Here is a 12,803-nt window from a genome sequence, read left to right as displayed (position 1 = left end):
GAAAAGATTACCTTCTTTTCAAAACTCTCTCTCCTTATCTATCTATTGATATGTTTGTGTGCACTCGTGCATGCATGTGCATGCTTATTGGAGTGAATATTTTTGGATTTTAAACATTCTTATAAAATATTTTGGCACTCAAAATGTTTCATATTCAAATGCCAGTATGGAAGGCAAGAGCTAAGAACTAGGCAAGAGGTGGAATGGGTTTCCTATATATTTCTTCTAGGTAGGATGCAAATAACTTGAAATATTTGTTAAACAATTTGTGTTGGGTTAATTAGATGCTTACCATTTTTATGGTGTCTGTGAATATTTCTATTTAATTGATTTTACTAGTGCCTGGGACATTGTATAAGGACAGGTATTTCAAATACATAGGAAAATAACCACAAAGCAAACAGAGACTGAAAAGTCAGCAGTCCTGTGCTTGTGATTATTTCACAGGCCTCGTTCACTCTGACTCCTCTTTGTGTGTGAATCCTGAGAATTTATTGCTTTATATACATAATCTGCTCTTTATTTATGCCAACATTAAACAGTAAAATCACCTAGCTGCTCTGACATTCAAAAAATACCAACTCCTGGGCCTGATATCTGTTTATCATTTGTATTAGATGGAGCAAACTTTGTGATTTCCTTTGGCTCTCAATTTACTTATTTACATGGGGGGAGGGTAGTGTTTTTGTAAAGATAACATATGGCTAAGGCTCAGAAGTGCCTAACACAGTGGCTGACACATGTGAAGGGCCCCACAATAATGTTGGCCATTCGTTGGCATGATTTTATCATGATTTCTGCAGATTCCTTCAAAGATTATGAGCCCTTTAACAAGGTGTCAAACTCATATTTAGGTTTGAGGATAAGACAAAGTATCTGAAATATTCTACTAAAGTCATATGCAAATCTAGTATGCTATATCTGACCTAGTTCATGCTAGACTTGATTACTAGTTTCATTTTTGTTGGAGGCAAGCAGAACAAGTCATATGCATATTATATTACAGGCGAATAAGGTAAGAATCGCAGGAAAGATGAAACCAAGTGTCTACCTCGGATACTTTCCCTTCAAATCACAGATTCCAACAGGAACCATGTTAGGATGAACTGGGTACCCAGCAGTAAATCCTCCAATGCAAAGTGCTGTAGTGAACCATTGGGTCAGCCAATGGCATTGATTCTCACATTTACTTTTAACCCTGTTTCAGCTGCCAGGGCATGGTGATCTCTAATAGATATCCCAGGTCATGAGAATGCCTGTACCTTCTGCTATTTGAACTTTATTTTTTTATTCTAGTTTAATCAAAATCACCAGCTTGTGAAACGTATGGTATCCTGAGTTCAGAATGTCCATATACTGTTTAAGCCTGCTCATGTTTTGTGAGTGACACTGTCCACAATGTATCTCAGAAGATTATGAGTGAGATTTTTGGTTTCAGAGGGAAAATTATGTGCAATTGTTTGTCACTATGCTGCCGTTATGTCTCAGAAATATTGAATTCACTTAACTGCATTACTTCCTTCTTTCTTCCCTGTTTCAATGTAGTGTAAATTTGCTCTATTTCCTTCCATTTGCTGAGAAATATCCCAAGTATGGATGAAACAGTACTAAATTCATCACTCCCTTCTTAAATCTTAAGCCATGTCCAAATGCACCACTTTCTCTTTTCAGATGTATTTATTTTATAATATATGCATGGTTGTTTTGTTTTTGTGTATGGTTTGGTTGTGTACCACATGTGTTGCCTGGTGCCCAGGGAGATCAGAAGAGGAATCTGGGTTTCCTAAAATTAAAATTACGGATGGTTGTGAGCCTCCATGTGCATGCTGGGAATAGAACCTAGGTCCTCCAAAAGAACAAAAAGTGCTCTTAACCACCCACAGAGACATCCCTTCAGCCCTTCCACCACATCTCCGGACCGCTATGCACAGACCTCTGGCTGAGAACCACCTGGTTCATAGAACATCTCTGTTTTAACTCCTTGTTTGTCATCTTTCTCATGAGAGTCTAACATACAACTGATGGAACTTATTTTGGACTTAATAACTTGCAGATTTCTCCAATATGGAGCACATTATGGGTACAAAAACATCTTTTACATGACTTGTGTCTTTTAGGAAACTATAAAATGTAGTTTTTCTGATTAACTAGAACCAAGTGCACTCGTGCGTCAAATGTAAAAGCGGAGTTAAAGGGTAGCGTGGGTGCTTCTGTGTTTGCATTTTTTCCTATCTTCACCATGCTTGTATCATTCGTACCCTAGACACCCCTTGGGTTTTTGCCATAACGTGTGATATTGGAGGAGTGAGAGGAAGCAAACAAACCTAACCTAGTGAAGCCAGGACTCGAGGAGCTGAAGGGATTGAAGACAACAATGTTCTAATATTTATCTTTTTTTCTAAAGTTGGTGTCATGGCTTGTTAAAAGAACTCATGCCAGGATTTATTTATTTATTTACTTACTTTTGGTGCTTGGTCTTGAACCAACTACTTCCTGCATTCTAAGCGAGCACACTACCACTGTGTATATCCCCAGCTACATCAGAATTTAATACATACATTTTCAGAAATTTGTTGAATAGTAATACTAACAAAAAGTGGTTAAATCTTCTAGGTTTGCATTATGCATGTGCGTGCGTGCACGAGCGCGCGCGCGCGCACACACACACACACACACACACCTTACAAAGTACATGCTACTTTCAGATGCATGTTTTACAGAATCCATTATTTTGACTGTGTATTTTTAGCATTTAAATTTTCCACCATTACCCAAATGTACTGTTTGTTCAGCTTTGTTGCTTAGCATGGTGGTTCATGCTCATGGTCCCAGTAATGGGTCCAGTCAGTCAGAAAGACACAATGAGCCCTATCTTAAAAACAAATGGACGAATGAACGAGTAGCTCCATGTGGATTTTACTTAACAACTTTGCTCCTACAAGGAGCCAAAGTGTACAGCCAGTCAACCTCTGCATTCTAATTCAAATGTAAGCAAAGGTACCGTCTTGAGCTACTTCTACTTTCCTGGGATTTCTCATTTACCTTAAGACATTTGAACGCTGAATTAGATTATACATTGATGACTACTGCAGAAATCCAGCCAGGAGCATAAAATGAAGGAGAGACTTCCTTTTCAACCTCCTTGTTCAGTTTGTTATATGAGATAATCCCGGGTTTACACACTACTTGGTAACAAAGTAGTTTCAACAACCACTAAAAACACCCTAGCCAATCATGACTAATCTTTCCTCTTTGGGTCAGGCGTGGCTTTTGGAAGCTTACACAAATGATACCCTAAAGGGGAATTTTCATTTTGTAGAACTGAGCAGCAAATATGCAAATCAAAGGAGTGCCTGGCATATTCGATGGGCAAATTCAAAGCAGCATTTTGTGCTAAAACTTTTGGGAAACCTTCCCACGTCATCATTGTATTTTCCAGCACAGCATTACATTGTAAGGCAAAGAGGGATAAAGCAGGTTTGTTTTTTGTTTTAAAGTTTCTTGCACATGTATCTTGATATGAAGTGATACTTTCTGAATCACACCCAAATCTGATTCCTTCAGTGGTGATCCTTCATGAGGCCTCACCCAAGCGGGCAGGTTGGAGACTGGACACTGCTTTGTTCTTGACTCCACCTCCGTGCATGGAAGCCTGGAGAGGCCAGCAGCACTTCCCTGCTTTGAATTTTTACAGCATATTAGATCAGCTTTCATCACCACAAGAGCTCATCTGTAACAAATTACAGGCGCTATGATTTCTGTCCGTTGATTTGGTCAGCACTAATATCGAGTTTTAGAACGCTTTGATCCACAAGTTTCTACATCAATAAAAACCCTTTGTCCTAAATTCAATTTACATAATCCAATTTATAGGCTGACTTTTAAACTTCTTAAGCCAGTGTGATTTAAGAACAAACAACAAGGGCTAATATGGCAAAAATATGAGGTTCAAAGATGGGTCTTCAAGCATTCAAAATATCTGGGGGAAATTTTGGCTTAATTATAAATTCATGACTGGTCCAATCGATATATTTTTAGATATCATCGATTAAGAGATAGATTTACAGAGTCTACTCCAGAATAACTACACCAGTAAGCAACAAATTAACAAGTTCATGGAATTTAAGAACACAAAATAAATATACACAAGTAAATTATTGAAAGAGGTCCTAAATTCTTTCTGTCTGAATATGTTAGTGGAAATATTACATACAACTTATTCCATATGTGCCTCTTAGCTACAGTTTTAAAAGTATCAATAACACTCCCATTTTATAAGAGAAGAGGGTTGAGGTTAGAGCTGTTAACTAACCTGCCAAAAGCTATACTCCCATGAAACGGAAGACCTTAGACGCGAATTTGTGCCTGGTAGGTGACAAAGTAGCTGTCAGCCATCACTGTGCTGTGCTGGTCATCCTAAGATCATAGTCAGAGGATGCCAGATAGGATAGTGTATCTAGAGGACGTCTGTCCAGCCGTCCGGTATGTTTGCAATGGCCAAGCTGCAGTGGCCGTCTGTTGCTATTGGATTGCCCTTCCCTGCGCAGGGAGGGAAATCTTCTCAGTGACACTTCCACTCTCCGTCACCAGACACTGGCCTTTGAAGTCACTGCTTGGGTGAAGCCCAGCTTGGGTCTTCGCTGGACATTTAGCAAAAGTTCAAATGGAATGCCAGATCTCACCAGTTGGACTTTTTTTTTTATTAGATAAGGTAGAAATGAAAGCAGCAGGCAATTTAATTAGAGGTAATTTTTCTGGGCAAGTCATTACTTTGATGAACTTCAGAGCAATGTTTACGGCCCCTAATTAACCATGTTAGTCGTTTGATTGAATAATCACTTTGGAAATGTTTCTACAATTTGATTAGAGTCTGACCCACTCTGATAGTCATAAATTAACTGATATCACTTTAGAATAACATGACTTTAGTTATTCTATGTGAATAAACCTCCTACCCCTTTCTTTTATTTAATTTTTTTTTCTGTTTTCTCTCTGCTTTATAAATGACATCCATTTTAAGGGCTGACTGGATTTTGAAATGATAGCCAAGGCCTTGCTTTTAAAAACTAGTTGCTAATTTGATTTACTCTCATGTAATAAATGGCAGGAATTGGAAAAGCACAATTCTCTCCATAAATTGTTACCCATTGTCTTCCTAAGAATGTAAATCACATATTGGTCTGTTGAAAACTGTAATGGAAATTCTGGCCTGAGTCTTATTATGTGCCACTGATATTTTAATAAACTTCAGAACAATCTATTTTAATTATTTAGATAGACCTAGAATTTTCAAGGAACAATACAGTATAAGAACAACAATAGAGACATCAGCTGTTTTTCTCCATGCAGAATTAGACAAATTGTGCACAAAGGTCTCTGACGCTGTGTCTAGATTTCTAGGGCTACACTAATTTTACACCACGTCAGAACACTTTCTCTAAATGTCCTTCAGCCTTGGCTACTGAGTTCCTCAGAAATCCTTGCATTTCTTCTTCTCCCACCCTGGGAGGGGAAGCGCATTTAGTCACACGTAGATGTAGTAACCGTCACCCTCTGCCTTTTCCCCCAGCAGCCCCGAGCCGCCAGCTGTCCTTACAGCCGTACTCCAGGTGTGCAGCAGTCAGGCAGAGTATTTCTGTGGCATGGTGTCAGCATCAGTGCAGCAGAATGCTTGCCTCCGAGCAGCTGTTAGCCTGCCTGCAGTCATTAACACTGCCCCTTCCAGGCCCAGCTGTTCTGAGGGACCTTCTGCCTGGCAATAAATCAGAAAGACATTAAAAATTAATTTCAAGGTTCGTCATTTGTTTAAGGGTGGAATAAAGTGATTGGTGACTATTTGGCCTATTATCAATACTGTCAGGAAAGAATCTCTCTACCTTCATAGACTCAGAATTATGCACTATCTATTAAATTGCACAAATCATCTTATAGAAAAAATGTGTGATTGCAAATTTTCCACTGTCTTCGGTACAAAGACTATGCCTTCTTATGTACTTTTTCTCAGTAAGTGCTAAATTTTATTCTTTTAACAGTGGAAATTTTGCCTACGGCTGGGTTGTACCACTGAACTACATGCCCAGCCTCTTACATCCTTGGCTTTGTGCTTTTGTTGTTTTGTTTTGTTTTTGTTTTTGAGAGACTGTCTTTGTGTAACTCTGAATGATTTCAAATTTACAATCTTTCTTCCTCAGCCTCTTGAGTATTGCGAATACAGGCGTGTGCCACCAAAACTGTACTTTTTAAATGTTGTTAGAATTATGGCTTACTGTTGCAATGCTTTAGATTAGAACCATACAGGTTAAAATATTTTTATGTTAAAAATTGCTCATTTTTGTTGACATTAATCATTAGGCCAAAAAAAATATTATTGCTTGTCATCAGACCAAAGAAAAGAACAAACAAAAAGTATTGACTTTGAAAATGAAAATTTCTACATCAAGGCAAAAACCAGGCCAGATATAGGGTATAGCTTATCTATTGTTACCACAAGTGCCTGGATAGATAGAGCTGAAGAGACTAGACTTTGAGATTCATTTGTCAAGGGTGGTATATTTGAATTAGTAGCGGTGGAAAGGAAAGAGGTTTCTTTGTATTAAGTATCACATTTGTGGTACACATTTAGTTTTTTTTTATGTTGCTTAAAGAAAAAAAAATTAGTAAAACGTGCGTAGAGTCTAATTGACTTGAGCAAGTGTTTACGCATTCAAACGTAGTACTCTGTCTGAGAGATCTGAAACTTTTGAGGAACTAGTTTTAAGAAAAATAAATGAAAGTAAAGTATTAAATAACTAATAGGTAGGGTTCAGAAGGGACTCCAAAAATACAGGAAGGTACTTAATTTGGGGGTTTGTCATGCATCGGTCTCTGAATTCTGAGTGAATCTACCCTCAGCATCAGGGAACTGGTGGACTACAATAGGTGTCAGGGATCATCTCCCAACACTTTATTTTATAGAAATGCAGGCAAAAAAAAAGCTTTGTCCAAACTAAGTAGTTTACATAGTAATAAGGTCTTGAATTTAAATATGCCGCCTGAGCAATGTTTATTTTCTTCTCCGTATCAAAATCATTGCACATGTTCAGTTCTGAGTTAGCACTGTGAAGCAGCCTTCATGGTTAGCCATGTTGGTTTCTCTTCCAGACCCCTTGGCCCTGTAGGTGGGGCTTTTTCTTAACAGAGGCATTATAAAACTCTTTGTTGAGCATTGTTTCTTCATTAGCTTTGAACATAATCTATAAATTCTTAATAAAAATGAAAAACCATATATGCTGTTACCAGTGAAAAACAGTTAAAAACCTTGAAAGGCTCAAGATAGGTAATGAGATTTAATTTTTTATCTTTTCTCAGTAATTTCTGCCCAGTATTCATGAAGTCATCCATGGCTAAGCCTTTGAGTTTCGCAGTGTGCATAGACCGAATAGTGTGGGGTTTACCAATTAATTCCAGCCCTCTCTCCAGACATACGGATGTGAAATCAGTGTCATATTGCTGAGCTGCAGCAAAGCTGAGTCGGTACAACTGTGTTCACCTCTGACAGAAGAGCACCAGCCTTCCCTGTGATCCATCCTGGAAAGGCGCACTGGGTGCTGACAGGCTCGCTCATGCGGGCTCTTGGTGACTGTCCATTTCTGTCTGCCCTCACCGGTCCTGCCCTGCTAACCTGCCTCTCTCTGACAAGTTTTTCTTCTTCTTTCAGAAGTGCCTAGCTGCCACTCTATCTACATGAGGCAAGAAGGCTTCCTGGCTCACCCAAGCAGAACAGAAGTTAAGTTCTCCATTTTAAAATGTTCCTGATAAATAACATTAAAAATAGTCACACATTCCAAATTCGGATCGACTTAGTCATTGTGTGCTTTGAGAAAACGCATTACGTTTCTAAACCATTATTTTAAAAATTGCCCTTTGGGGGCAGAGGAGGAGCAGTGGCAGAGTGCTTGGTCAGTATTCCCAAGGCCTCGGGTTCAGTCCTTAGCAAGCGAAATAAACAAAAACCACGCTCTAGCTGTCCAAAATGAAAGGCCAGTCTCTGACATCGTGGTAGCTTGTACTTGGTTGTTAGTGTGAGTTGTGTTCTTTTCTCCCTGCACCTGACACTCTTTAACTAGAAATTTCTCCTTAGTGATTGCGCACCTAACTTCACTCTACCGACATGTATCATGGAGAATATCCGTCTACCACCACATAAACTTAAATCACTGTTTTGTAGCAGAACATGGTGGGATGACTTTGCCTTTAAATGTCCTCAATTTTGTACCTTTCGGAGAAGTAGTTATTCAGAATGGATTCACATAAGCAGTGAAGAGAAGGAATTATTATTTCAGGTAGCCACGGTGGGGCTCTCCAGCTCTAACAGATTTTGACATCTACAAAGTACTGGACAAGAAATGATTTTATCTGGATATTCTCTCCACTGAAGGATTCCTGGAACTATGACTTAAACAACATGTTTGTTCTGTAAAATTCGCTTAGATGCAACCTTTTCAGTTAGGATTAACTTGGCTTTATGTGAATAATATTAATAGATGTTTAAATGACAGCAGAAGACAGTAAAATCTCAAATACTTGAGAGCAAAGCATATAATTACTGTTGCTAGCATTATTAATATTATAAACCGACCATCGATAACATTGTATTTGAGAAATAAAACTATGTTTAAATTTTATGAAATTTCTTCCTATAAGTAAAGGTGACAATTAGGTAAAGTCAAGTATACATGAGAGAGAAAATGGTTATTAAAAGATATCAGTTTATTTTTTACTTTTTCTTTGAGCTGAGTTAGTACAGCACAAAACTAAAATAACAACAAAACCCCCTTTCTTACTCTCTTGAGTATTTGTGAAGAGGAGGAGTGGGTGAGTCAGATGGCGCGGTGAATGAAGATACTTGTTGCCAAATCTAGAGAGCCGAGTTCAGTCCCCAGATCCATACGGCAGAAGGAGAAAGCCCACTACCTTAAGTGGTCCTCTGAGCTTCACGTCCAGCTGTGGTGTGGAGTGGTGTGTAGTGCACACACACGCGTACACAGAGAGAGACACACAATGTAATACAAATGGTTTTAAAGTGAGATGGTTAACCTCCCAAGATGTTTCGACATGGAAGTGAAGGATAAACTAACTCAGCTTCAGAGAGCCAGGCACAACACCAGAAACCAAGGACAAGTCCAGAGATTCATTTTGCTGTCTCTCTCTTAAGTAATGAAACAAAGAAGAAGTCAGACCATAAAACAATACACTGTAAAGCCTGGGTCTGCCAGTACTTTGGTAAGGTCTACACTTCAGTCAGAAGCCATAAATCTCTGATGGTTACACATCGCTGTGCTACGGCACCCACCAAAATTGGAATGCACGCAAGTCATTCGGTCCTCACAAGAACTCTATTGCTCTCGTTCCCATTGGAAAGATGGGGAAACTGAGGCAAAGAGCCAAACGAATGTGGCCAACATTGAATAGCTGGAAAGGCGCAGAGTCGTTTTCAAAGAGTCTCATTATGTCAGTGATTAAAGCACTTGGGAGCTTGATTTCATATTCTATCCTTAATAACCATGTCCTGATCTCTCCCCACAGGCTGCATGTTTGAAAAGGGCCCCAGGCAGTTCTACGACGACACGTGTGTTGTCCCAGAGAAGTTCGATGGTGGGTCTCTCTCCGTTTCATTATTTGATTTTTATGAGTGCAGAATGCATTTTCCTTTGCTGAAAGCAGTTAACATTTGCACTTCCAGGTGTCTGTGAACATCTTTCATCACCCACTACAGACCAGTGAGGTTACTGGGTGTTCCCTTTGCTCCCCCCACTACAAACCAGTGAGGTTACTGGGTGTCCCTTTGTTCCCCCCTCCCTCTATTTCTCTCGTTTCTTCGGTTCCATGAAATTCCTTTTCTGGAGACGGGACAGAAGAACGTCATTGTCACTCCACTTTGTGCAGAGCGAGGCATCTTTCCATTGCCCTGCTGAGCACATGCAGCTTGTTATTTGAGATTTACTGAAAGCCGATCCTGTAATTAACAAAGCAGAACAGAAAGCATGCTGCTAGGGATGCACTGATGACTAATGCAGCCTCCTTTCTTTTTACTGTTCATGAAAAGATGCATTACGGAGCACAATAACAACATAGCTGCCCATTGAGTATACTGATTGCTTGCCCCCCACACTCCCACCAAGGAAGATGTATATTGCTAATGTAGCATTATGTCGTAATTGCTTAAAAGGAAGTTAGGAAAGCATTACCTTTTAAATATCTCTCGCTAGTACAAAGAAAGGGTCCCAGATATTAGAAGAGAGCGTCAAACCAGATAGAATCTTCTGTTCTTGACATGCGCGGTGACAAAACTGACATTTACAAGGAAGCTGGGAGGAAAAGTGAACAGTTAATTCATTTACTGGTTCTTCGTAGTGGTCTCCATATTTCCTGCTTTGATTGTCAAACAGGAAATGAGCAAGGGCCCTCTGATTAGCTGATTGCAAAAACTTTGGGGATCTCGGCTGTAATGACTTGGGCGCTCTCAGAGTTTTTAATTGTCATTATTTAAACAGCAAAGTGTATGCTCAGATTACTGCTCAGTCTATTATAATTAGTTACTTGAGGGCTTAACTGCCAAGCTTCTTGCTGTTCTTGTAGTTTTTGGAAAGGATGGGGAGTTTTAGGAAGATCTATTTCCTCGGCCTCCCTTAAGATGTCTAAATTATTAAAGATCATGGAGTTGAAACCCCAAAGGGAAGCCCTTCTTTGGCTTTCTTCTGTAGTGGGTAGTTATACCTCTATTTCAGAACTGTGAACTGTCTTAACTACCCCTTTTAGCACGCCATCACAGTCCTTAAATTTGACTTTTCTGTTGACCTGGGGCTTAAAAATTGCTTTTTGGAATGTCCCTTCCTTGTTTGTTCTTCCCATTAATTGGGAGCTTAACATTTTAAATAATCTCAAAATTAGTAAGGGTATATAAGAAGGGAAATTTTCTTAAAACTATGGGGAAAAAAGGGGATGTTGGTGCTTAGGGAACTCACTGTCCTGGTTTGATTTCTTTGATTTTAAATACTGTAATTTCATTATACATATATATTTAAAGCTACCTTTTGTCTTTCTAAGTATTAGAGAACAAAATTACATCAGAGAAGATTTTTTTTGCATGTAGCTAATTGAAGAAGTCATATTTGGAGATGTCAACACCAAAGAAGCTACATGTCACAAAGTTTCACTGTCTGTATGACTGCACACTTGTCTCCACAAAAAATGAAAATATTAGAAGGAAAAATCTAAGATAAATAAAATGACTTTGAAGTAAAAATAAATGTGCCAGATTTAAAAAAAAAAAAAGAATGTCATGATTCTTTAGTGACTGTTGACCGGGATAGCTATGTGTGTTTGTGTTGCTGTTTGAGTATGGTTTTTTTTCGGATCATGTGAGGAGGTATAGTTCTACTTACTACCAGAAATCTCTAGAGAGCATTATGCAGTTCACACTTAGTGTGAATAGAGCTACTTAACTGTATTGTTTCTTCAACAAAGAAGATATCCGATCCATCTGCAGGCATTAGACAGGCAGTGTGAATCACACTAGCTCACATAGTTCTGAGATGTGTGGCTGGAGCTAGAAGGAAAGGATTATTGGTCACAACACCAAGTGTCCTGCTTTGGTTTTTTGCTTTGAAAAGCCAAGTTGTATAGCAAAAGCACTGTTAACACTTGCTTATCAGATTGTTTTATACTTTTCCATACCAGGTAAAGAGAGGTCACTTTTTATTTTCTTAAAACGTTTATTTCACAGAATGTTCTGGTATACATTTTTTTTTTTTTTTAGTATTATTAATTCTTCTCTCACAAATACATCCCGACTACCGTCTCCCTTCCCTTTACTCCTCCCGGTCCTCTCCACCCAGTTCCACTGCTCCTCCATTTCCCTTCCCTTCAGAAAAGAACAGACCTCCCAGGGATATCAACCAAACATGACATAACAAGATGCAATAAAACTAAGCAAAATCCCTCATATCAAGGTTGGAGACAACCCAGTAGGAGGAAAGGGATCCCAGGAACAAGTAAAAGAGTCAGAGACTCCCCTACTCCCACTGTTAGAGTCCAATAAAAATCCCAAAGCTCAACTTATGCACATCATTTCTGCAGAGAACCGTGGGCAGACCTATGGTTGCTCAGGCTCTGTGAGCTCCTATGAGCCCTGCTTAGTTGATTTTGTGGACCGTGTTCTCCTGGTGCCCTGTGGGATCCCTCTGGCTCCTACAATTCTTCCTCCCCCTTTTCTGCCTCAAGATAGGTCTAATGGGTCTGGTTCTCTGTATCTGCTTCTATCAGCTGCTGGAGGAGGTCTCTATGATGTCGATAGGGCTAGACACCAATCTATTAGCATAGCAGAATATCATTAAGAATCATTTCATTTGTTTGTTTGTTTTGTCAGCCGTGTTTGAGCCAAAGTTTAAAGGAATGTTTATACATTCTTGAATTGGTCTTTTAATAGAAAGACCAAGAAGCTGGGCAGTGGAGACCACCTTTAATCCCAGCACTCAAATAGCAGAAGCAGACGGGTCTTTTAGTTCCAGGTCAGCCTGGTCTAAAGAGTGAGTTCCAGGACAGCCAGGGCTACATAGAAAAACTCTGTCTTGAAAAACGCGACAAAACAAAAGACCAAGAAACTAACAAATTAACAAAATGCAGGTAATTTTATTCATCAAGAATGCTGATTCCTTTGTTGCCCGGTAAAAAGCAGTGGCTTCCAGAGGCAGGCACATTAGGTAGAGCGATAGTGCTGCCGACTCCCCTAAGTCGCCGTGAGTTCCCCAATTCATAGAATGTGC

The 12,803-nt window shown here is 39.3% G+C and overlaps 1 protein-coding gene across 9 annotated transcripts in view; it reads left to right on the top strand.

Annotated features, from left to right (window-relative positions):
- Etv1 (ETS variant transcription factor 1) overlaps nucleotides 1-12,803 on the top strand; it is a 92,980-nt gene that overhangs the window by 65,146 nt on the left and 15,031 nt on the right. For all 9 annotated transcript variants that reach the window (XM_048415681.3, XM_048415680.3, XM_048415682.3 and 6 more), the window contains 2 exons: nucleotides 7,697-7,765; nucleotides 9,565-9,633. In XM_048415681.3, coding sequence (XP_048271638.3) covers nucleotides 7,697-7,765; nucleotides 9,565-9,633 — 138 coding nt within the window. The remainder of the gene's footprint in view (nucleotides 1-7,696; nucleotides 7,766-9,564; nucleotides 9,634-12,803) is intronic.

The sequence above is a fragment of the Myodes glareolus genome, chromosome 11 (genome assembly GCF_982192425.1).
Source record: "Myodes glareolus chromosome 11, mMyoGla1.1, whole genome shotgun sequence".
Taxonomy (NCBI): Eukaryota; Metazoa; Chordata; class Mammalia; order Rodentia; family Cricetidae; genus Myodes; species Myodes glareolus.
This window is presented reverse-complemented; position numbering and strand designations above follow the sequence as displayed.